Source organism: Ischnura elegans, chromosome 1, assembly GCF_921293095.1.
Source record: "Ischnura elegans chromosome 1, ioIscEleg1.1, whole genome shotgun sequence".
NCBI lineage: Eukaryota > Metazoa > Arthropoda > Insecta > Odonata > Coenagrionidae > Ischnura > Ischnura elegans.
Genome location: NC_060246.1, coordinates 6,033,332 through 6,057,917, shown reverse-complemented (window position 1 = coordinate 6,057,917; position 24,586 = coordinate 6,033,332). Strand labels below are relative to the sequence as shown.

The 24,586-nt window shown below is 40.0% G+C and overlaps 1 protein-coding gene across 1 annotated transcript in view; it reads left to right on the top strand.

The window, feature by feature from the left end:
- Positions 1 to 24,586, top strand: part of LOC124154265 — a 297,186-nt gene that overhangs the window by 216,321 nt on the left and 56,279 nt on the right. Inside the window, exon 4 of the mRNA XM_046527881.1 lies at positions 2,927 to 3,067. Coding sequence (XP_046383837.1) covers positions 3,004 to 3,067 — 64 coding nt within the window. The 5' untranslated portion in view covers positions 2,927 to 3,003. The remainder of the gene's footprint in view (positions 1 to 2,926; positions 3,068 to 24,586) is intronic.

Sequence of the window (24,586 nt, the reverse complement as noted above, 5' to 3'; positions counted from 1 at the left end):
TTACATTGGAGTATTCCGACGGGAGGAGGCGGCGGAGTATTTCGTCATACCAAATCGTATCTCGCGGGTCCGAACCGCACTACGCTAAAAACCTACCTCTACCTCTATAGGGCATGGTTAATCTTAAATGTGTTTTCCAAATATATTATAATGAACGTAGATTGCGGCAGCTGTGGTCACTAGATACATTATTATTGTTCGCAAAGGGTCATAGCTGGGACAGGATTACTTTATCAATGAAACATTGTATCTTAAGATAGTCAATCCCTCCGAAAAAAACATTTTTTGTTGCATATCGTAAATACCACGGGCCATTAAAGTTGCAATGTTATTCTATTCGATACATGAAGGAGCAAAAACGTGCTCTCACGCCATAGGTTATATTTGCATAGGCTCTATTAGGCATTTTAACACCTTTACAAAGCTGAAAATGTAATGCTTAAGGCACTACATACCTCAGCTAAAGCACGAAGCGAATGTAAATAAAAGCTTGTCGCAGCGATTGCCAGCAAGGTTTACTTACGTCACCAAATGAGGACGGTTGCGTCCGTTATTTAAACCGCATGATCTGTAATTTGGCTTTTAAATTGTTGCAGCTGATGAGAACTAAATTTTTCGGAGTTGAAATTTTTATATTGAATATTTTTGCCTTATATACAATTTTTCCGTTGTTTAAAAAAATTCAAGCACTTAACTTCCGTAATTTAACATACTCGTACCGAAATGGAGCCATGGGTCCTTCTTTTGACAGCAATCCCCTTCACCATTCATATAAGCTCTTGATAACCGTTACTCATCAACAAAAAAGCGACACTTAGTTTAAACATCAAATCGTCAACAGAATGAAAAACCAAACGCCAAAATCGTCTGTTAAAGAAGTGAACCGTTTTATACGATTTATTTACAAATACTCGGCTGGACAATAACGCTTCTTTGCATGCCTTCCAATTCATATTATTTTTATCAATATTCCCTCTTATTTAAACAAACAGTCACCAATCAACTTAGGAAAAATTTCTCTTAAATTTGAAAATAAATTTAATAATTAAAAACTAGCACGAACAGCTCGTGACAATGATAAGCCCGCCTCGGTCATCAACAGCACATTCCGCGTGGGGTACATGGCGTTACTGTTCCCTCCCCACAGAGTCTTTCGCCCTCATTCCCCGGAGAGACGACGGCAGAGGGAAGCGGGAGGCGAGGGCATCGACCGCGACCACTGGAGAGAAGGGCGAGGGCGACTGCCATGCCCCCCCAAACACATATCGGGAACCCCTATCTAAGAGCACCCAAGTCTACCTTTACACGCGGAGATAGACTGAGACATGGCACCTCCAGCCTTCAAAGACCGCTAAAACTAATACCCAGCAGAAATTTCTTGTACTGCAGGCCGCCTGGTCGTGTTTTCGTACTTCCACGCCCTACAGAAATGCACAAAGCTATAACGCAACCCTTTCCGATGGCTATCTTCTTCCCCAAAAATGCTTCGATAGTTACTTCGATGCCACACCGAGATAGGCACCCGAGCATGGCTATAAAGACGATTCTACGCACTTGGAAATTTAAAATTTGTAAAAATTAGCTTTTACAGATGATATGATCAGACGAAAATCATGAAGAATGTTTAACTTACATAGAAACGAAACAGTTCTCCAAAGATTTATTACTAATATATTTATAAGTGTGATGAGTTTTTGTTACTTTCCTCGACTGAGTTACCTAATCAATTTATAAATCGTTTTTTTCTGCATGAGTAATTAGCAAAAACATTCTTCACCTAGAATGTTTTTCTTAATTTTTATGGTAGATATAATTTTTTACACATCCATGAATTAAGTCTGGAAGAGTTCTTTATTCAGAACTGAAAAACCTCAATTCATCAAAATAACTAGCTGTCACGAATTTAATCCCCAAAATCCAATAAGGTCTTGCAAAAGATTTTCATATTACGGCACAAAAATAATCCATTCATTGACTTGTAATATATAAAAGTCAACTTCCGTGAACCTCTTCCTAGCAAGTTCCTTCAGTTGGGTGAAAAAGGATGGGTAAGGAAAAAAGCGGAATAAGAAAAAATGACACATGTGTAAGTTTTTCTTTCAGATTATAAAAAAATCGCGCGCACCCAATTTTAGAAGTAGCCTGCAAAATTTATGCAGTCTAACGTAATTCCCTGTTCTTCTGATGCTGGAAAACAAAGTGAATCCATGTAACTTTAAGTACTATAGTGATATATACGTGCAGGTGTGAGGTACATGTAAAGAGAAGTTATTTTAGGTTTTAATTGAACAGACTATTACTTCAATTTTTTGTTTCTAAAATTTCGCCGCTATCTGAAGATGTCGCTCAAAAATCACAAAGTTCTTTGCTTCCTTACTTGACGGCTTTACTGAAATTCAACCTTAAAACCATACTTTAAGTTAAAACTATATAAATGCTGAAAATACTTTTCGCCCGGAGTTAAAAAATAATAGATTCAACATCTTTCACGCAATGAAATCAGTTTTAATGTAACTAAGACTTTGAAAAGCCATTCCAATTCCATGAAATCGTGATTATGTGATAATAAGACTGCACAATTTTCCCGGAGAGATGATCCTTGTCTTATGATCTTCGTAAATATCTGCAATGCATCTTTATGCCACATCAGCGACAAGAATGAGCGATTGCCTCTATTACATATCTACACTGTTTTCAGTTACTGGCATTATTTTTCATTAATGCATAGCCAAAATTTAAGTTGAAAAGCCATATTATTATAGCCGTATTTTTCCCACGTAAATAATAAAAAATATATTCATGCTAAATTTAATTCAAGTCTCTTCGATAAATTTCTTCCAGCTTCTGTGGCAAGATTTATTTGCCGGGAATAAAATGAAATAATTGTTATAAATTGTTACAATCTGTTTTAATTTCTCTGGGACAGATGGCGCGTGGTTGAGCTGTTGCCGTGACGTGATGATGGACCCGAGTGGAACTGATCCGTGACGTCATGCTCCAAGAATGACACCGGGATGGCGACGCTGGACGGCCATCTTGACCACTTACACATGTCTTCTTTTCGGAGGTAAGAGCAACTTTTATATTCCGCTTTATACAAATCCTTCACGGCTATGGAATTCAATTTTTTTAACAGACAATAAATCAATATCACAGAAGAGTACAAAGTCTCTATTTTTCAATAGGCCACCATCACTCATTTATATACCGCAGTGCTGTTCGGCGCATTTTACAGACTCGAGATCACAGCGAATTTATGCTTCATTCTCCTTCATCTCTCCTCCAAATGAAAATTTCCAAAGCTAAAGGCAAGGTTGTGACTACTTGATTGATCTCTGCAAAATTACATCCCCAGGATACACATACAGGAATCCCTAGGATAGACATGCCACTTGAAAAAAATGTCGAATTACTACAGAAAATTAAGTCAATCCATTGATTTATACTGGTAATGCGGCCACTGCCGTAATATGAGTAGGATCGTCAAATTTTTATGAGCAGAAATCAGCCAATTTGATTCATCTTTTATTCAAGTAGTTTCTCAGTAATACTTGGCAACTGGACGCCTTCAAACAGTTTCTTAGCCATGAGCGGACTTGCCAATGAAGCCAGAATTCCTGACTGTAATTAATTTATATCGATGCATATCTTTCCGCTCGTTCACCTCTTCGTAGGGGAGCTTCCATTTTCCACTTCATGGCCACCATGCACCCAAAAACCCAATCCACACTGCCAAAAATCCAACTGCTCCATTTAGGAAGCAATCCTAAATAAATAAAAAAAATGCAAAGCGAAGGGGAACGTTTTCATTCCATTAAAACTAATAATGACATAAACGGTAGTCAAAATATACCACTCTTAAACCCTAAACATAATTTTTTATTTGCTCTAATTAACTACCACCATCAGTTATAGTGTCCATGAAACATTTTTATCCTATAATCATCACTTGCCTAAAAGCATTAAGGAAAGCATTCTAAGCATGGATCTATGGATCTTGTACCTACAATTACCTCCGAATCTCTGCTGCCCTCTACATTTTCCCCACCGTGCCTCTCTTCCTCCAATATTGCTCTGCAACGGATATCGAAGATTTTTTAAATGATCTCGAGTAGTGATGTTTTAGGCCCATAGCAGGAGAGTAAATCCGTCGAGGGAGGTAAATCCTCCAATGCGTCGTCGGCCCTTCCCGCTGCCGATCCTCTCAGCCTCCGCGTCGCTCCCACACGGCAGATTCATTGGATGCTGAAGGGGGTGGTGGGGGGCGCACGCCTTTAAGCCTGCGCCAATATCTCCTGTATCTTCCGGTAATTTCGCCCTTAAATAATTCTCCTTCCTTCCATTACACCGCTTCGGATCAAACCCCGACGTTTCCCAACTACGCTACGGGAGATTTATTGGCCCAATCAAAACGAATGAGGAAGAGTCTACACGCTGCAAAATAATGATCCGCCTTGCGTAAAAAAGGACTCGATGAATAGATTCGATGCACTCCGCCATGGTGAATCCAATGATCTTTTTTGTGTTTAAGACCTACGAGCTGAATTTTATTTTCAATAATATGAGAGCGTAAAAGCGTTGGGGTAAACAAATTTACATTGGATAGCTAAATATGACGAAAATCAGTCTTAAAATCTAGTTTACTTCACTGATTTCAACTACTAACCGCTTGATGTAAATAAGGAATTAGAAAATTTTATTAGGATATTACATTGAGAAAAGAAAAAACCGTCCACCCCAACAGTTTTCTGGACTGCCGCGAATTTTTATGCCGCCTTTAGCAAAGTTAAAATAGCCGTGAATCGCCCAGCAAAGAACAGGAGGACTTGAAGGAGTTCACTAGGCAAAGTCCAAATTTCGAAATGCTTAACAGGCAATATAAAGCGAAGGAAAACTCAGTTGAACACGCGCTTGTTCTGTGTTGTATTGGGAAAACAATTATTTTCGCCTACGCATAAAATGGTATAGGATACCCAAGGGATAAGATTGCATTTGCTAAAAGCCACGGAAGAAAAATATTGAGGCTTCATGAAGGAGCAGCGAGCCATGAACGAGAGCAATTCAAGCAAGCACCAGCATGTGAATTAAATTAAGTTTGGATAGAGCAGACGATTTGTATCGCATTTAGGGAAATCGGGGTGTATAGAGGCGGTGATGGATGTGATGGGGAACTGATGGACGATATGAAGAGGAGGCAGAAGTTGTGTATAATCATCGCATCAAGCGGCTAGGGGATGCTGAAATCCGTGATACGTACTTGGTAAACACAGTAGGGGGGAGTAAGAGATTGTGGGTTTACAGAGGAAAAGCCTCAGGGTAGGCATGTGGAACCAGAGAGAAAAGCACCATGGGATTATGGGGTCGAAGGCCTTTGAACAGAGATAGCGATTATTCTGCAAGCATGCGAACCATTAATTTCTCAAATGATGATTGATATTATACAAATGATAAGGTCAACACATCTAGCTCATGAACTAAGCTAATCTGTCTAGGCTGATAAATAAAATCTAATACTTATCCATATAATAGTTGATATTATCAACTGATTAGACTTACGCAGGTAGTTTTGATGCACAACTCTGATAATTGAAATGAAGAAATCATAACTAAATAATTAAGATATGCATATGATTTTTAGTTAGCACCATGGACTAGGTGATGGTACTAATGTCGAATCGATCATTGCTTCAGTGGTATCACATGTTTTTCGGCTATCCCGGTATTTTATCTTTATATTTTAGTTGAATATTCTATCAGTAAAAAAGTTCGATGTTCCAAAGAGTCGATAAATTCTTTTTTATTTAATGATTATGAACCCGAGTGGTATAAAACATTTTGTTTTTGTAATTTTTCCTTTATATTCTAATCCTGACTTAAGATTCACGCAGCTTTTATTTAGCCATAGGTATTTAAGACGAATAAGCTATGCTCTTCCATTGTCGTTCATTACTAATTCTATTTCACAACTGAATGGATTTAAATAGCCATCTCCAGTTTCAATACTTATCTGCACCCCATACGCAATAACCTCTAAATGATGCAATCCAAGACGCGTAAGGTCAGCAAGTAAGGCCGCGTCGCCGCATAAAATTGGGTCACGTAAATCACATTTTTTGATAATTTATTTCTCTTAATATATATCAAGTGTTCAGGCTTCACTTGGAGGAGCCGGCACAGGAAAAGTTCTAGCGGAACATTACTAAGTAATTTATTTCGCACTGTTTCTCTGGTGATTCAATTATAGAAGTGAGTTATACCTGTCTAGTTTCACCTCGCTAAAAAAATATTATTGAAAATAAAATTCAGCTCATAGATCTCATATGTGGGTATAAACTCCGAAGTGCACATGCTGATGTAATTCTGCATTTCTCCCCAGAGGTGGTTCAAATCCTTCGCGAAAGAAGGTATGCTTTGCGCATTGAAGGAAAGTGTGCAACACTTTCTCCCAAAATACTTCCGCTCATACCTTTCGCCAGAGGGCTGCGTGCCTCCGTGTGATTAAGTTGGACGAACTCCATCCCTTCAAAGAGGCGTTTCGGCAAAGGCTGACCTTTTGAATGGCGCGAGACTGCTTGAAGCGTTTGCAGAAGCTGAATGAAGAGCATGGCTTTAGGAAGGAAACGAGGAAAAAACAAAACTCTTCAGAAACAGAAACGTTATCGTCTGCCGATGAAATGGATTATTTATAATGGTTTCTAGCGTGTACAGATTGCCGTTTGAAAATAAAAAGTGAACCATTAAAAAGTAAACTTTGATGCGACGCAACCCCAACAATGGGGTCGTTCACTCAAAACATAATCGCAAATCATTCCTATAACTCGCTAGAAAGAAAAGGAAAGAGAAGTTACGATGAAGAAAAATCTTCCCTTCTCAGCCAGTCTCTCTCAAGTCTGAAGTAAGAAAACGCAAAACTTCACCCCGACAATTTTTGAGCTGGTGACGCTAGGGAAGACAATAATCTCCAGTTTTCATAAAGAGCACTCCTTTTTGTCCAAGTGCTAAGCGTCCGCATGCTGGCCACTGTACCCGCATTCCTGCGTTGCGATGGTGCTTTCCTTGAATACATGGCGACCATGCACATCTTCCTGTCCTCGATCACTCCTCCCCCGTGGAAACGAAATGATTTTGCCACAACTCAGGAGCAGAGGGAAACCTTACGATGAGATAACGGTGTCGACATGAAATGAGGCCATAAAATTTCGCACGCGCAGAGGGATGATGGCGCACCCAACCCCCGCGTGAGGAGTACACATTTTTCCTCGTGTTTCCCTGCGAATGAAGGGAGTTGGGTGGAATACTATTAATGAGATTTTGGGAGGTAAAAATCAGCTTTCATTAACTGGCCTACTTTGGCACATCTTAGAATCCTTATGAAAGGCAGGTGTGAAACGCCAAAGAACGGTTTTGGATGAATTCTTCCCTCCAAAGGAATTTTGCTTGTGATTTGCGACAGATATTCCATAATCTGCCAGATAAAAGCCAATACTTTTGACGCAAATGTGACCGATATATAGTGAAACTGTAAGGATAATAGATTCCCAGGATAACATGACATGAGTGTTTCACTATTAAATAAGTAACAAGGCAAACTAGTGAATTTTCTTTTCGTATCAACATGTTTTTAAAACATCGCACTTTAAGCTCTGGACATGTCTGTTGCATTTTTCCTCTCCCTGGATTACTCCGGCTGTTTTAGTACTAGTATGTTATTGCACTTTTGAGTACTTAGTTATGATAAGTCAGAAAAAAGTCACTTGTGAGAAGAGTAGAAGAGAAGAGAAGTGTTTTGATAACCTTGACGGGACAGTTTAATGAGTCACACCAAGAGACACGATCGAATAATGAAAATTATCGCTAAAGGACAGGAGGAATAAAGAAGTGCAGAGGTAGACCTCGGGGGAAATACAAAGAGAGCAGGTGATTAGGGATGTAAATCAGAGTGATTACGTAGGTGTTACAAGATTGGCCGTTTGGATAATGGAGGAGTGGAGATTGTCTGTTGATGATTATGATGAGCAATAAGTCATAATTAGTACAAGGATATGAAATCGCGAAGCAGATAAGATGAACTTCTCAATAGTGAAATCAGATCGTAGACTTTTCCGAGGGAAATTTTCTTGGATTGGGTCAATTCTTTCGAGGCCGACGATTCGATCCGCGGATCGTCATCATCAGAGCAGGTGACGATGCGAAAGCAATCGCAGCCCCGAATTCTACACGAATAATGGAAGTTGTAAATGACAATGCGACATCCCTGAGATTAATTTTTTCAGTGCTGGTTTATAAGGAATATTCACGCACTATTAACAAAAAATACCCTGGTCATCATACCTGGAAATCAATTCTCTTTCCATTATTTGACGTCGAATAAAACAATTGTTATTATCGACAAGAATAAGTTCCCGTCCAACAATTATACTCCGCTTTATTTCCACTTAAATGATTCCTTAAAAAACAAGTACCGACGTTGTTTTATAAAGCTTTTTTGTTTTTACTTCAGCCTTTTAGACGTTAAGCATACCTTAAGGTAAGATCTTGAAAAACCGTTTGAAAACGTATATTCCAATCAAAATTCATTATATAAGCTTTCAATCGTAAATAACTTGAAAAGAATTGATTTACCAAGAATTTTCACGCGTACTTTTTCCTTAAAATGTGTTCCCCTTTTGATTTCCCAGATGTCTTAGAGAAAATCAGTTTCCACTCCCGGCAATGGATGGAAATCAACCGTCGGCATCATGGTAGCGTCAATCTGCTCTATATCACTAATGTTTGTTAACGCATTCTCAAACTGCGCATTAAATGTCATTTTTAATTGGTTAAGTTAAATACATTCGTAAGTTACAGCTTATTTTCAGCTTCAATGACTTCACTAGTAATGGGGTTCGCCAATAAGTGATGGATTTCATAGTAGGAATAAGAATGAATACCGTACTTCACTAGATAAATTATTGGTTTCTCATTGGCCATCGTATTGACATAAGTCATGAATCACCACTCAGTGAAAGAGACAGGGAATGAAGGGGCGCTCGAGTGAGTGAAATTCTCGAAGCAGAAGGCAGGCCATGAGTTGCAAGGTTTGTAAAGGCGAGGATGACGGACAGCGCTGTGGGAAAATGCCGATGCTGTGGAAGAAGAAGACATGTGAGGATGATGATGAGAGGATAGGAGGAAGATATCAGCGCGAGACGACGAGTAGAATCGCTCGCTGCAAAATGCATGTGCCGCAAAAACTCTCGTCATCCGTCGTTCGGAGGGCGGACGCATTCCAACGCCCCCGAGTAAAATTTAACCTTTCTGGAGGCAACCCCCGAAGCAGGCAGGCACGGCGCCCGCAACCCCCCTCTGCCACCCATCCACGTTTCGATCGCCATAATTCTCGGCTCTTCTGTCTGCTCTCCTATTCATTGAGCTCCAATGTGCGACCTCTCGACCCCACAACTCACTTCCTCCACTCCGCACACTCCGCTGTGCGCTTCCTCCCCCTCCCCTCCCCACTCCGACTTCCCCGCTCTCGTACGGCTTCATTCTTTCTATCCTCTTCATCCCTCGCGAACATTACAAGCCCTCCCCACTGCTCTGCTCGCACGCACCATTTACTTCGCAGTAAGACTCCCAACTGCCTGCTTAATCCTACTACAACATCCACCCTCCCCACATACTCCTCTCTCTCTCTTCACATTCCTCCTCCTACTAATCCGCGAAAAGATCTACTCCTTTGTTGTTTTCTCATAACGCACGTCGATTCATTCACTAAAGCCCTCAAATAACGTGCCCTATTATTTATTATACCATATTGGAGTGAATTTTATCCTATGTCAAAATAGACACGAGTTATCTCCGCATTTTAAACCTTAACCGGGATAGTTGGTGAATGTAGTCGATGGAATACATCTATGAAATGCTGAACTTTGTTTATTTCAAACGATAGCTTAAACAAGCGTGCATAACCCCATGGACACAATAGCACACACACACACACCTTTATAATTAGGGATTGGGCCATGTAATTCTGTTGAAAATTATCTGACAAAGAGATCATCAACACTAGTATCCACATAATTATTATCCAAAATTCAATACAATCATAGTTCTTTATATTCTCACATTGTTCCATAATTATGAAATTCAAATATCAATTAACTAGCCCTCTCAGTTCTTCTGCGAATACTAGTTCTCATGTTAAATCTCATCACGAATTATTGAAAACCTTCCGCAGGACCGTTGCCAGCAATTAAGTGATGTGGTTTTAAATTTCTAATAAATCACATGCTTTCTGCTCAGCCTCGTATATTGGTGCTATAGCATGCCCAATCAATATTTCCCTTCTCGGCTGATTAAACAATAAATGAATCAGAGGCCTTGGGAATAAATAATGAACTAGAGGTTTCCCTTATATGGAAAAAGATAAAATTGGAATATGAAGGAAGAGACTACTCCTTCAGCAGTTTCTGATGTCAACCGGAAAAATTATAAATTATTTTGACGCAAATAATTTGCCTATTATCCTCATCATCGCCCAAAATTTATGTTCAAATTAAGCGTATAGCGTAATCAGTTTTGATTCAGTTGCCTCAAGTTTTCCTGATGTAATTTCTACATTATATTGAGTTGTAAGAGCTTTAAAAGGCTATCGTACAGGTTATAGTTATTTATGTTTTTTCTCTATGTTTGTAAAACATATATAAGCATATAAAAATAATCTCTTAAGTCTACGCCACTGTATACAAGACCAGCTGATACCTTAACCTTGACCTTTTTTCCGTAATAATGTAGATACGTAGTACGAGCCATCTCACCCGTGGCATATTTGTGTACCTATTGATTAACATGTTCAAACCAGCCCGTGTGAAGCAAAATTGGCACATTAAAATACTTCTGCGTTTGTTATAATGACTTTTAAGTGATATTTTCAGAGGTGGGGAAAATTATCCCATTAAATTTTACAGAAAGCAAAGGATATAAATTGATTGATTCTCATGTCACTTTGGCGAGGAACGACAGCGATTAACGGGTATTAATATCAATTTTTATCTCTCCGCCTCTGTCAAATATAATTTTGCCTCAAAATAGATGAATTTTCTGAACCCACATGCTTTTACATCAGACTTTTATAGGTTTAACGTGATGAAATGACTTGCTGACTATATAAATCTCAACTATAAAGATTCACTGTGTTTCCATTTGTTTGCGTAATATGATATTTAATGTTAAATCCATATGTTTTCAAAACTACATTAAACTTAGATTTACTTTACTTTGAAAATATTAAATTTTGGAAGCCTTATTTTTAAACGGCATGTGATCCCTCAGATACATTTTAGAATTTTTATCGGCTGAGTGCTGAAAGCCTTTATAAGCAGTGCTGTATTCGAGTAAAATATTTTGTTACGCATAGGAATTATAAAAAGAAAAATCATCTGAAATCAAATGGAGAAAATTTTCATATCTAATAATGCGTTTAGTTTCGGTATGCCTTTTAATTTTATTTCGTACCCTCGCTTTTCGCACCATCATTTTTAGACTATTTCTTTAAAAGCCTTGCGTTATTATTATTGCAATAAACCTCCCCTTTCAGCAACGGATCATTAAAAGTATATGGCAAACACCTTCATTCTTGTACAGAAACTTTCGCGAAAAAATCTAAATAAATAATTATTTTATTCGTTTATATTTTTAGTGCTAAATTTTCTCTCTCTTTGAATAGTGGTCATTATAATATCACATATTTATGATAACTTTTGTTGAATTTTGGAGCTTATACATATTTCTGTAGGTCACATTTTTCCCTTCGATAAAAAGCACCGGTTGCGATATCTCGCTCGTCGTTTTCGCTTTTACTTATATTATTTTATTGCTTTCGGCGCAAGACCTGTTAATTTTAATTGCCAGCGTCGACGATGATATTTTTGATGAATTTCTCGAGGAACTCTCTTTCTCATTTATCGATTCCTGTCTGGGAACCGTTATTACTCCTCCGTGAAGGTCTCGCTTCGACTCTCGCTTCCCTGCAACACTTTCCCTCTCCAGCGGACCCCTTGAACTTTGCGCCGCAATCTAATCAGGACCCTTACAACTTACAGTGCATGATTTCGCTGGCGTCGCTAAGGCGACTCTCTGGGCCGTCTCTAATAGGGCCGCCGCAACAATGGAAGTGACTCGATCTCGTAGCGTTGTTACGGAAACAGGGTTAGAGAGGAAAAGTAGACTAGGAAGCAGCGACGTACAGCAGAGGGCAGATCGGAGGGAGGTTACGGCTTGGTTCCCTTTAAAAGGGATGGAGGAGGGATGATGAAATGCGATCTGCTCCAACGGGAAAAGGGAAACCTCTACTTGCTCGTGTATGCCTGAGAATGCATAATTAAATTGATAGCTGTGTACCCACGTGGAGAGAGGGTCAGATGTCCCCGGAGATTATTACTGCTAGGAGGAATTTGCAGGAAATCCATCTTCGTGGAATAGCTGGGGTTGATACCTGGTTTACACGTATATTTGGTCGCGGTGCCTTCGCAGATTTCCATACATGAATTAAGAGTAAATTTGAACTCGTGGAACGTGTTAAATCGAGCTCAACATTTGAGCATAAAATGTCGAAAGTTCTCATTTGAAAAAAACTAAAATATGAAATTGTTGAAGAGACCGCAAAAAACATAAACTAATCAAATCATGAAATATTTAAGCAACTAAATTACATCACTTGGATTTAAGCCGGCGATCGATTTTGAAGACAGCTATCGCCTATATATAGGAAGTCATGCATAGCCATATAAAAACATAAGTTATTTTCCTTTCATTTTCATTTGTATTTTCATTGCCTTTTAACATAAATTTCTTGGGGAAAAAATTCCCCTCCACAGCAAATGGAACCAAATACATTTGGTTTTGAAAGCTCACACAATCACTTCGCTTGGTACCTATCTATAATCATGTCAATATTGACCCCTTAATTCCGGTCCATCCAAAGCCGCGCACGGCGGCATATCTCAGTTTCTGCCACGTAAACAGCGGTGAAATTCACAGTAATTGACACGGAAAAAATTCCATTGACCGAAAATCAAACAACGGAGCTTTGGATTTTCCGATGGCAATTAATGCGTGCGCGGAAGCGAATGGAATAAAAGAGCAGTGAAAGCGATCAGTAAAACGGATTTATGCCAATCGAATCAGACAAAATATCGTCACTAAAATCCAGGCAAAAATAATGATTTTAAATATGCCTAAATGCTATATAATTTTCGAATTATTTCAAACGAGAGAGTTCTTTTGCTGAAATATCTCCATCTTTAGTGTTAAGTATCAACTCAAAGTTTATAAAATACCCTCACGCATTCTGTAATTCAACATGGATGGTTGGGTGGGATAGGTGAAGGTAGAGCCCGCCCCATCCTAAGCCACGAGGGTGTGTACTTCTGAAAGGGCAAGAGGGTCGCCTCCAGGGAAAGGAAGCGACGCGGGTTTTGAAGCCGGGGCCCTCCAGTCAGAAGCTAAGCACTAGGTTACCAAGCTTACCTCAAGGAGTCAATGGTTGCTCAATTTCATTACATTCGATCTCCCAGCGAAATCAGAGTTTCAGATGAACTGCATTCTGTAGAACATCATTGATTTTAGAGGAAAGGCTATTACGGTCACGCAAGCCCCATTATATAGCTTTTACGTTTTCTTCTGTGTGTATCTACCTAATTCGAATCAGAAAATAGCTCACTTCCCGTTACTTCGAAGGGTTTTCCTTTCTTCCGTTCCTCTCGCCGTACCCACAAATTCCGTGCACTCCTCGTGTCTGGGCTTCGAACCTTCCTCTTCCCTCTGAACTACCCCCATCCATTCCCAACGCACGAGCCCCCCCCCCAAATAGCCTCTCTCCATACACCCCTCCTCAGCGCACCCCACACCCCCCAACAAGGCCCCCCCCCATTTTTGCTGCACTCCCCCTCCCACATCCCCAAGTTCCCTTGCATTCGCGTAACCTCAATGTTATTATCAATGTTTCGAATCGTAAATGAAAGTCTTCCATAGCAGATTTAATGTCATTTATGGTGATAATTTCATATTATCAATGCTGATTTGCTTTTCCCTCAGTTAGTGTAAACATTCCAAAAGGTGAAAAAATCATCTACCCAGACCTTCAAACCGTATCACAAAAACATGTGCTGAGTACTTTAAGATTTAAAAATACTATCCATTTAATTTAATAATGTATAATTTATATGAAATACTCTGCCTCGTTCGCTAGAGCCACTGAAAATCCTGCAACTGAGATAATACCATGGATGTTTGCGTGATTCACGGATTCGGGGATATAACGTATCGTGTTTCGTATTCACGAGAGCGAATAATTTTTCTCCAGTGGAATGTTTGCCACTCAAATTAACTCGTGGTTAACTGCAATAGGCTCATTCGCTAGCTAATCCGCGTTTTTTTCCTAACATTGCCGTTTTTCTCCTTCAAGGTGACTCAAACGACACTAATTTCTTTCGCCCTTTCATATATTAACACCGCGAGCATAGATTCCGCTCCACGCACGCATGCAACTGACATGAGTGTCCAACTGACTCGTGCTTCTCGACGGCTGACGCATTTGGGATTGCCGCACTGAGCGAGGCAGGCGAATGAATGGGCAAGATCCGACTGGAAGCACTTTTACGGTTTCGCCTCTTCCCTCCTGCAATACTCCACACGCCCAAACCCCATTTCCACCCCCTCCCCCCCCCCCTCAGCACACCTGAACTGTAAGAGCGGCGTGGCCCCCGATGCGTCAGACCCCTCTCAACCATCCCCCATCGCCTCCAAAGGGAGGTTTTAAGCTCTCCCTCCCTCTCTAAATAAAGAGAGGCGATTCCTACCCTCCTCGTCCTGCCTCGAAAAACTGCCACTTGCAACGCACATTACATTCCCTCGGAGAGATGACCGGCAGAGAGAGGTCTCAGCCATATACAATCTATTTTATACATATATACACCTATCAATGCTCCCTCCGTCTTTCCCGCTTCCTTCCTCGATGCCACGGGGGATTACTCTGGCTGCAAGCGGAGGGGGGGGGGGGGGTTCTGATGGTCTTCGGAGGTGCGTCGCAGGGTTTTATCGGTATCGTTGCTCAGATGGGGGGCGAAAGGGAGGGAGGGAGGGGGAGAAGGATTTCTGGGAGGGGAGGAGACACCCCCCTCCGGTGGCGCTAAAGAGAGAGGGGCTTTGGGCAATTAGTCGCAACCCGGAGGCAAGTGATGTCGATCCCCGTTTGCCATCTTCCGCCTAAACAAAAGCATCGCGGGGGCGCCGCTTATTGTGGTGTGGGTTGAGTTTGCTCTGCGGCCCGGAGAGGGAGGCTGTGTGTTGGGTTGCGAAGGAATTGCCATCCATCTGCCTCAATCGCTCTGCCCCAATCTCTCCCTCCTCTCATTGGTCGCTCCAGAAAGCACGCAAGCATTCGGTGGCGGTCGGGAAGTAATTGGTTTGAGGAAGGAGCGCGCAAATCCAACTGCAAATGGAGCGACAAAACCGTTTGGTTTCTCTGCGGCTGGGAATGGAATAGAAATTGAGGAGTGTCTTCCCAGGGCGTACATTAGGCCTCGATTCAGTCAGAGGGACGAGTGAGGGATATTGCTTGCGATGCTACGGTCAACTTACACAGTGGAATTCTTCAGGGGCTTGTAATTGTCACGCGAAACTGCATTGAGTAAAACCCAATGTCTCGCCAGATGATGAAATAAGGCGTGCACGGAAATTTATGACGTTTATGATGATCAATCCCCGAATGAATTCATCCCAATGGAACCAATACAATGAAAATTTATTTCTGTTTTGGGTCCGACATAAAATAATGGCCATTTTCAAGTCAAAAGTGAAAATTATCCGACCGTTAATACTATGGCCCGTATCATAAAAGTCCCCTCGAAGTTGAAGTTGAGGATGGCCTCGTTTGAAGCCGGCCTAGCTCGACGAGGAGATCCCTCGACCGCGTCATATCATAAAAGTCTCCTCCAGCTCGGCTCATAGGAGGAGGGGTTTGAGCCAGCGGAAATGACGCATTGTTGAGGACGATGTTTCTGGTTTCAGAGTTGACAGTCTTCCAGCATTGTTCCATGTTCATTTTTTCGAATCGTATTTGCGCAGACATGCGCAGTAGCGATATACCGAATGCGGCCGGGGATATACCCGCCAATATCAACAATAGAAACAGAAATGGCTAACAAGGGGAATACACGACCTGACGACTGGGGTGGCCGATTGAGCTCAAATTTTCTGATTCGGTAGATCACGGCTATCAACTAAATATGCCGAAGCAAGGCGACGCACTTCTCAAAACTTTTCGAGAAAAAAGCAATTAAAAATCGTAAAAAACGGGTCTACGGTATATATCCGGTATTTCCTTACCTTATACAAGGCAACGGTGGCCCAGTGGTAACGGTGGTTGACTGTGGATGTAAAAAGATGGCGAATTCGATCCTCACTCATGGTCCTTTTTTTATTTTATTTTTCAAGGATTTTATTGTTTGCATTTTTAAAGATTGTTTTCTTATCTTCGTTAGCTCAATGAAAATATTTTTAATTCATTTTTTTAAACAATAATAAGTGCTGAAAGGGGTAGGAAATGAAGCAAGGGCTATACAACAGCCTTTCCAAGGGCGATTTTGTCTTTATTTGTTCTCTCTAGATATATTCTCTCTAGTCGATGCGGCGGAGGAAAGAACACGTTCTCCGTTTTTTCGAGTAGTATCCCGAAACTTGCAAACGAAGAATTTAGTAAAATAAAAAAAGTACCGTTATTGAGGATCGAACTCGCAGTCCTTACATCCACAGTCAACCACCGTTACCACTGTGCCACCGCTGTCTTGAAGTGAAGGGAAGGAAATACCGGATATATACCGTAGACCCGTTTTTTAAGATTTTAATTGCTTTTTTCTCGAAAAGTTTTGAGAAGTGCGTCGTCTTGCTTCGGCATATTTAATTGATAGCCGTGATCTACCGAATCAGAAAATTTGAGCTCAATCGGCCACCCGAAGGTCGTGTATTCCCCTTGTAAGTCGGAGCGCATGGCCAGGCAGGAGCAGGAAATTTTGTGCAATTTGGTGGTCAAGTACAAGGACGTAATTGAGTGTAAGCGCACGGATGCGGAGTCCGTTTTAAGCAAGGCAAGATGCTGGCACAAAATAACGGAAGAGTTTAATAATCGTGGATGAATAATCATCATCTTCTCGCAATGGCGGAAGTCACCTCAAACGCTTTGAGCCGACAATAATCTAACCTCAAAGTTTGAGCCGAGGCTGGCCTCAAAATTCGACGTTTTTGTGGTTGAGGTCGGTTTTATGATATCGCATCTCCTCCTCCTGACGACAATAAGGTGGAGGCCGGCTTCGAGGGGACTTTTATGATACGGGCCTATAATTGAATAGAGGTGCCATAAATGAGTTTCGAACAAGTAGTCAAAATTGCATACGATACTTCAATTCCATACGAAAACGACAGAATTGAAGCTTCAATATACAAAGTCTTTACTTTAACTTCTTTAGTCAAAATTTGAATAACGAAGAGACAAGTGAATAGAGAAATTATAGCATAAAATGAGGTGAAAATTTAAAAATTAAGTTTACGATGATAATTTTTTCTTCGCCTTAACTGTTTTCATTTGTTTCGGTAACTATGAATTTTCAGGACGCAGTCGATTCCATTAATGTATAGATGCGAATGAATGTACAACATAGGGACTTAAACTCATATTCATACGGATTGAGCAGGCGATATTCCATAGGAATTAAAAATACCAAGGAGCCTATTAAGCCTCGAAGTGTGCATTCGGTGTACACAGGATATAATTTGTACTCACTCCAGTAATTTCTTTTTTGGCATTGAAGACACTAAAATGCAAAATCCATTAAATGACTTTGTAAGACACTTTGACGGGTAGTATTTTATTGTAATTGGGCCATTACGCAGGCTTAAAAAATTACACACGCTTACATTTAGGCTTTAACTACCACCCTGGTGTAACTTTTGAATTTATAAGAAAAGTAAAATGCTCGAAAACTCAAAAAAAGAGAAAATAACCTTATTGAAAGGAATAAATTCTTCTAAGAAAGTTCGACTGTCATGCTCCAAGATCTCAGTTTCTTGTTCCGCTTTCGCCTTAATTATATACACATCTTCACGAGAACGTGAATCAGCGGGAATAAAAAGCTAAGGAAGCAGAATCGTCATGAGTTTTTGAACCTTTCCGCCTATTGCCAATCAGAAAATCCAGGGACTCGAGCAATCTTGGTGGATGATACTCGCTGATATTGCCTCTACCTGCGTCTGCGAATGTCTCTCTCTGAGAACGTCTTTTTCCATTTGGGGTCGGAGGGATAAGTGCCTCTAGGATTGCCCTCCCGTCACTGACCTCCCCTCCCGTCCATCCTCATTCGCCAACTCCCCCTCACACATCTCCTCCCGCACCCCGCTCCCCTCCAAGCCTTCGTCTCCTTGGTAGCCGTACACTCCCATGACGCTGCTCCAATGCATTTTATGGGCGCGTGGACACTGCCTGCATCGCAGTGGTTTAAAGCCACTCCGCAGGGGGACTGGCGATGGCTCAAAAGAAACTCGACCGAACGGAGATGCTCTAACGAAGAGAGATCGTTTTCGGAACAAGGAAAATTATTGGCAGCGGGCTAGTTCATTTATTTTATTTTAGTGTTACTGAATTGTATAAATGTCATATCTGTAGTAGTCAATATTCTTTCAGAAATATTGATCGAGTATAAATATTTCTCAATAATATTTTTCGTTTCTTTGCTCATTACTCTGATCTCCATAGGGTAGTTTCCTTCATCGAAGAACACGAAAGGCATAGATTGCGATTCTTTACCCACTATTAGTGTATTCATAATATACAAATTATTTGGTTTTAGAAATTCCAGTTGAGACGAATGGCAATGGTATTTTTTAACTACGTTTGAAAAAGGCGAGATTGGCGCCCATGCGAAGCCACTCCACGTGACGTCACAGGGACCTAGTTTCTGTACGAGTGGATAGGAATATTGCATCGTCTGAGATTACTAATGCATGCATGGGGCGCAGAGCTCAGAGAAACATGTGTTTATAATCACCTACCTATGGTCGGAAAGTTTCCTGCGTTTGATAAGGTATTAATAATCCTTATTTAAGCCAGGCGCTACCCGCTAGCAGGGTACTCAGCTACCTGCAAGCAGCCTGCATCGTATCAGCGCTCAAAATCTCGCCCCAAGGTCACCTCACACGGCGACAGCGGGAACTAGAATGACGTCACGCGGGGTTTTCCCAGCATTCATACTTAGCCGTCGCGTTTTCGCGCGCTTGAAAATTTTAACTTTTCATTTAATCGCAAAAGATAGATATCATCATTTAAAAATCTAAAAGCGTGAAATGCGTATTCCAGGAGTAATAATCTTTCAATTTAGGCAATAAAAAGCAAAAAAAACACCCAATTATTGATAACTATCAACAAAATAATTTACAAATAGTGTTACTTAGTGTTTTTCTTACAAATAGGATAGTTTGGACTTGAATTTTGGCTCCAATATTTAGTCAAGAATACTCATGAAAATTGTAACCACAGATAATTATACGGATTAATATTATCACAATTATAAATACACGTCTTCTGTTCTTGAACTCTCGCTTTATTTTTTAAAATATGAAATCGTTAGGTTTACGCCCTATTTTGAAAAAAACTCGCTCTTACTCGCTGAGGGCTCTCTTACCCCCCACAAGACCCTCCCGGCAAAGGACTGCAGCTTATTATGGTCACTCGACTAGTTCTTACAATTTTTGTTTGTACCTTAAGAATCGCTTTTTTCAAATGACTAGATTAGAAATAAGTGAAATTACAGGGGGGGGGGGGGAAACTTAGGATTCGATCGCATATTTGAACATCGCGGGTGACCCCGAAGAGTTATCCCCGTGGATAGTATCGGTACACTTGAATTCGATTAGAAATAAACAATATCTCCACTTTCACTGGTAAACCGAGTGTATAGTATTATAGAGCGTTCCACATTTAGTTGACAGTACGGGCCTTATGGATAACAGTGTTGCCAAGCTTCCGCTCCGCCGGCAGGCTTCTTTACAGCGTATGCAACCACACATAATAGAGCGCCAAAATGGTTAGGTTCAAAAAGGTGTTAGGGATCGCACGAAAGACGGCGTAAATTGAGGAATTTTTTAGCGTAAATTACAATACCTTTGCTGCAATATATAAGGAAAAGTCTTTTGTTATTTTATTATGTACTTATTCAATGCACAAGCTGAATAATGAGTAATCTGTAATGTAAAAAATAACAATAAATTGAAGGATGATAAAAATTATCGCCACTCCTGAATGAGACAAAATTTCTATTCCTTCCATATTATGCATTATTGTTTTGGCTCTGGCTAGTATTACATGAGAGGCGATGTTGTATAAGACACCATCAATCTTTAATTTTTCAAAAATTTCCCGTACTTGGTTTCATGTAAATTAAAGATCTCTTTTCAAGCTGACATTTTCGAAGCTAATTTCCTTAATGTTCTCTTCCTCCACCTTGTAGTAGGCAAGGATTCCAAATTCCTTGAGTAATAAGAAGCATTATCTACCACTATAATTGATCCTTCGGGTGAGTTTGCAAGAAGTGAGTGCTCAAACCATCTCTCGTAACACTCGCCACCCACTTCTTCATGCTCATCCATTGAGTTCTTTTTGTACAGAAACAAATGCGATGCTTATTTTATGAACCCATTTACCGTTCCTGCGTGTATAATAGCAAACCGTCCTCCTCGGGAAGTGGGGGCCAAGCCCAGTATTTACAATTAGTCCAGCAAGGAAAGCTTGACGCGGATTTTCTAATTGTTTGTTTCGCATACTAATGTTCACTATTTGTCCAACATTAATCCAACTTTCGCCTGTGAATATACTCGTCCTGTGTTCGCGACGATATTTTTTTAGCTGCCTTAAATAATTAATTGTGCCACCAACGAATAATATCATCCCTTTCGATAAGGTTGCTTCTTTTCTGCCTGCGTTCGTACACGAAGCCTATGTCCAAAAGAAGACGATATAGTGTTGTCCTTTTGTAATCTGGGAGAATATTTACTGAGTTTAAGATGGATTTTAAAGTCGGAGGAATATTTTTCACGAAGGACTCATGTACCGTCCTTCTAATTCCCGATCTCACAAAATCGTCGAAAATCACTGCTCTCGAATTTTTGTTAGGCTGTCTAATTTCTTTAGTTTTTGAAGGAGTTATCAATGGACCACGGGAGCTTTTCTTTCTAACTTTTTCTAACAGTGGACTCTGAGCACCCAGTAGCCTTCGAAGCTTCTCGGCAGGCCTCACTAATGCTGAGAGATTTCCTTAAATACGAGAAGACTTTGAGCACCAACTGTCTTTCGCGGCTTATGAGCTTCTCACCTTTTCTCCTCTTCTTTGTATCGGACATATTGATTGGGCGTATTACAGCAGAGATAAGTGTAAAACACACTTCACAATTCTCAAATTCAGCAGACCACACAACACTTGTTCACTCCAAAAAAAATGCAATGACAAACTGAACGCCTTCGTAAATTCTTCCCCCGGCCCCTTCGACTAGGGTCGATTTTGGTGCAGGTTTTCTGGTACCCTACGAAAGGAACTCAGAAAAAAAAACCCAAGCCCCCTTTTGTAAAAGGCGTGCACTGGATGAGAAAAAACCCAAGCCCCCTTTTGTAAAAGGCATGCACTGGAAGGCGTAGTGTTTCGCACAGATTATGAGATATTTTCTTTCTTGGCTTATGCGGTGGGACCGAAACACCCAAGGCGAAAGCGTCTTACTTCCAAGCCGCTTGCTTACTTTCGTGTATCAATGTATTCAGATAAAAACACTAATGTTACGACGTATGAGTATTCTCTGTTTAGGATATCAAACGAATAGATAAATACATTTCATAGTATGCATTGACAAAACACTCCTTTTCCGCCCGAGAATTTTCCCTCTACGCGCAAGAAAAAGCAACAAGCCCGGCCCAGCGGCGCCGTAATATTTTTTCTTGAGATCAAAACCTTGTAACTCGCTTCATAATTGATGTAAGTTAATGATTTTTTCACCAAAAATAACTTTGTCGTTTTCTTCACATTTGATATGCAGCATATAGGGACCTACGACGTAAGAAACGTAAGTTAGTAAGCGACTACTTTTTACCTTGCAAAAATCAAAATTTTCTTGTCCTAAAGGGTGTTACGTCGGTATAGCAACATTTTAACTCATAATTTGTACAATTGTTGAAGACCTTCAGAGAAAAAATAGTGTGAAGAATTTTGTGCAGAAGATTCTATTCAATACAGACAACGGTCAGGCAGAAATTGCGAGAAGAAGATAAAGTAAAAAAATACACGTTCCTGACGGATATTTAAGGAAATGTTTTTTATAGCTTTTGTTATAATTTTTATCGAAAAACTAATGGCCCCAATGAATGCAGCATCTCTTTCTACATTAGAATGCAATTTTTAATCAGTGCATAACGCAACATTAATTTTTGTGCTGTTATTGACAACACCGCGCTCCTGGCCTTATGGAGATTAACATGGGAAACGATTCTCCATAAGAGCCCATACCCCCATACTGTCAACTAAATGTGGAACGCTCTATAGTTGCGCAACTAAGTTCCCGCTGTTTGTCAACAGATGGCTCCAGCAGTGATTGCTGGCCGATTTCGATATATTATAAACGTCACAAACCAAGCTTAGATAATTGTCAAACAAACGGCTATAAGACAATGGTTAGTGTGCAATGGCGTCATATCCTAATTGTTGCGTGAAGATGTCTGAGTTCGTGCCAAGTAACCGCCATATGCGGGAAATGTTGATTTTCTTCTTTTAATCGAAGAAAACGGTGACCGAAGCGCTTCTAGAGCTCAAAAAAGTTTACGAACATGCTGCTCAAAGTGAAGCAACGTGCCATGATTGGTTCCGTTCCTTCAAAAACAGTCATTTCAAAGGCGATCGCCCGTTCATGTTAAGGAAGACCAAAAACCTTCGTAGACGATGATTTGGAGGCATGACTCGATGAAGATCCATGTCAAACTCAAGGAAAGCTTGCTTGTGCATTAGGAGTTACCCACCAAGCCGCTTTATGCAATAGAAAGGAACATGAGTTCCTCATGATTCGAAAAAGTGATTTTACAGCTTGAGAACACTCGACCCCATGCTGCCAAATCCGTTAAAATCTGCCTCGAAACGCTCAAATGAGAAGTCCTTACCCACCCGCTATATTCCCCAGGCAGTCCGATTATTACTTGTTCCGTTCGATGGCACATAGCCTAGCTGATCAGCAGTTAAGCTAATATGAAGGCATCAAAAAATGGCTTGATTCGTGGATAGCCACATAAGATGAACGATTTTTTTGTTACGATATTCGGGCTCTTCCACAATGATAAGCAAAAGTTGCAGCTAACGATGGAAAATACTTCACTTAAAACCATTTATCAATAGTTAAGTTTTATTTCCATTAAAATAACAGAGAGAACTTAGTTACGCACCTAATATAAAGATTAAAATATCAAGACAAATTGTTATCAAACAAACTACTTTTTCTATGGAACTACTAAAATCAATTTTCTATTAGCCTGACACACTCTAAATTTTATGCTCCATACACAGAGAAAAACGTAGGGCGCATGTTCATTATAAGACTCAATTTGTACTACACTAATCAAACTACGAAAATTTAATGGAACTACGAAATACAATATCCTAAAGCAAATTTCATTTTGATCGATCTTGCCCGAAATTTGATTACGTATTAGTGATTACAACAACAAATGCAATTCCTTCCTTATCTTTCTACTTTTCATGTTTGCCCCATCTTCTTATTTCCCACTTTTTATTTTCCTGTTTTTCTTCATTTCATTTTGTTTAGTTCAGTCATTCCTCCGTCACTTTTCAACTCAAATTTCTCAAGTAACTCAATCAATGTTTCAACACGCTTTGATTTAAACAAATATTTGTTCAAATGAAAACAAACCATGAAGAATTTGACTTTTCAAAAATTACGTTGTAAATTTCCTACCTTATCTTTCTCATCTTTCAGTTTTATCTTCTTCTGCCTCTTTTCCTCTTCTACCTTTCCTATTTCACTTCTGCTTCTTTTGTTGGCATAAAAAAATGTGATTTTGCGATGATTTTTTATTATATTCTTCACAATTATCACAGCGCCACCAGAGTTTGGTCGCATATTTTATAAACAATCGCCAAATTCAATTTTAAATGAATAGGTAGATAAAAAATAAAAAATGTAGTGTTTTGACATTTTCCCAAGGGTTCCAGAAATTTTAAAGGGGGTCGCTCGTATAACTTTTCGTCGTTTCTCGTCTCGTTCACCCCAAACATTTGCATGAGTGAGTGATACAGTCAGTGAGTGAGTGAGTGGTCGGAAGTGGAAGAACACGTCAAGTATTCAAGACTAATTTCACAGTGCATCGATATCCAATAAAATATGTTGACAAATAGATGTTAAACTTAAAAAATAAATTAGGAAAATGTGCATGGCACACCTTTTATGTCGTCGTTTTATTGATTGGCTTATTCCTCAAAAATATCGTTAGTTCTTTTTTTAAGTTTTAAAT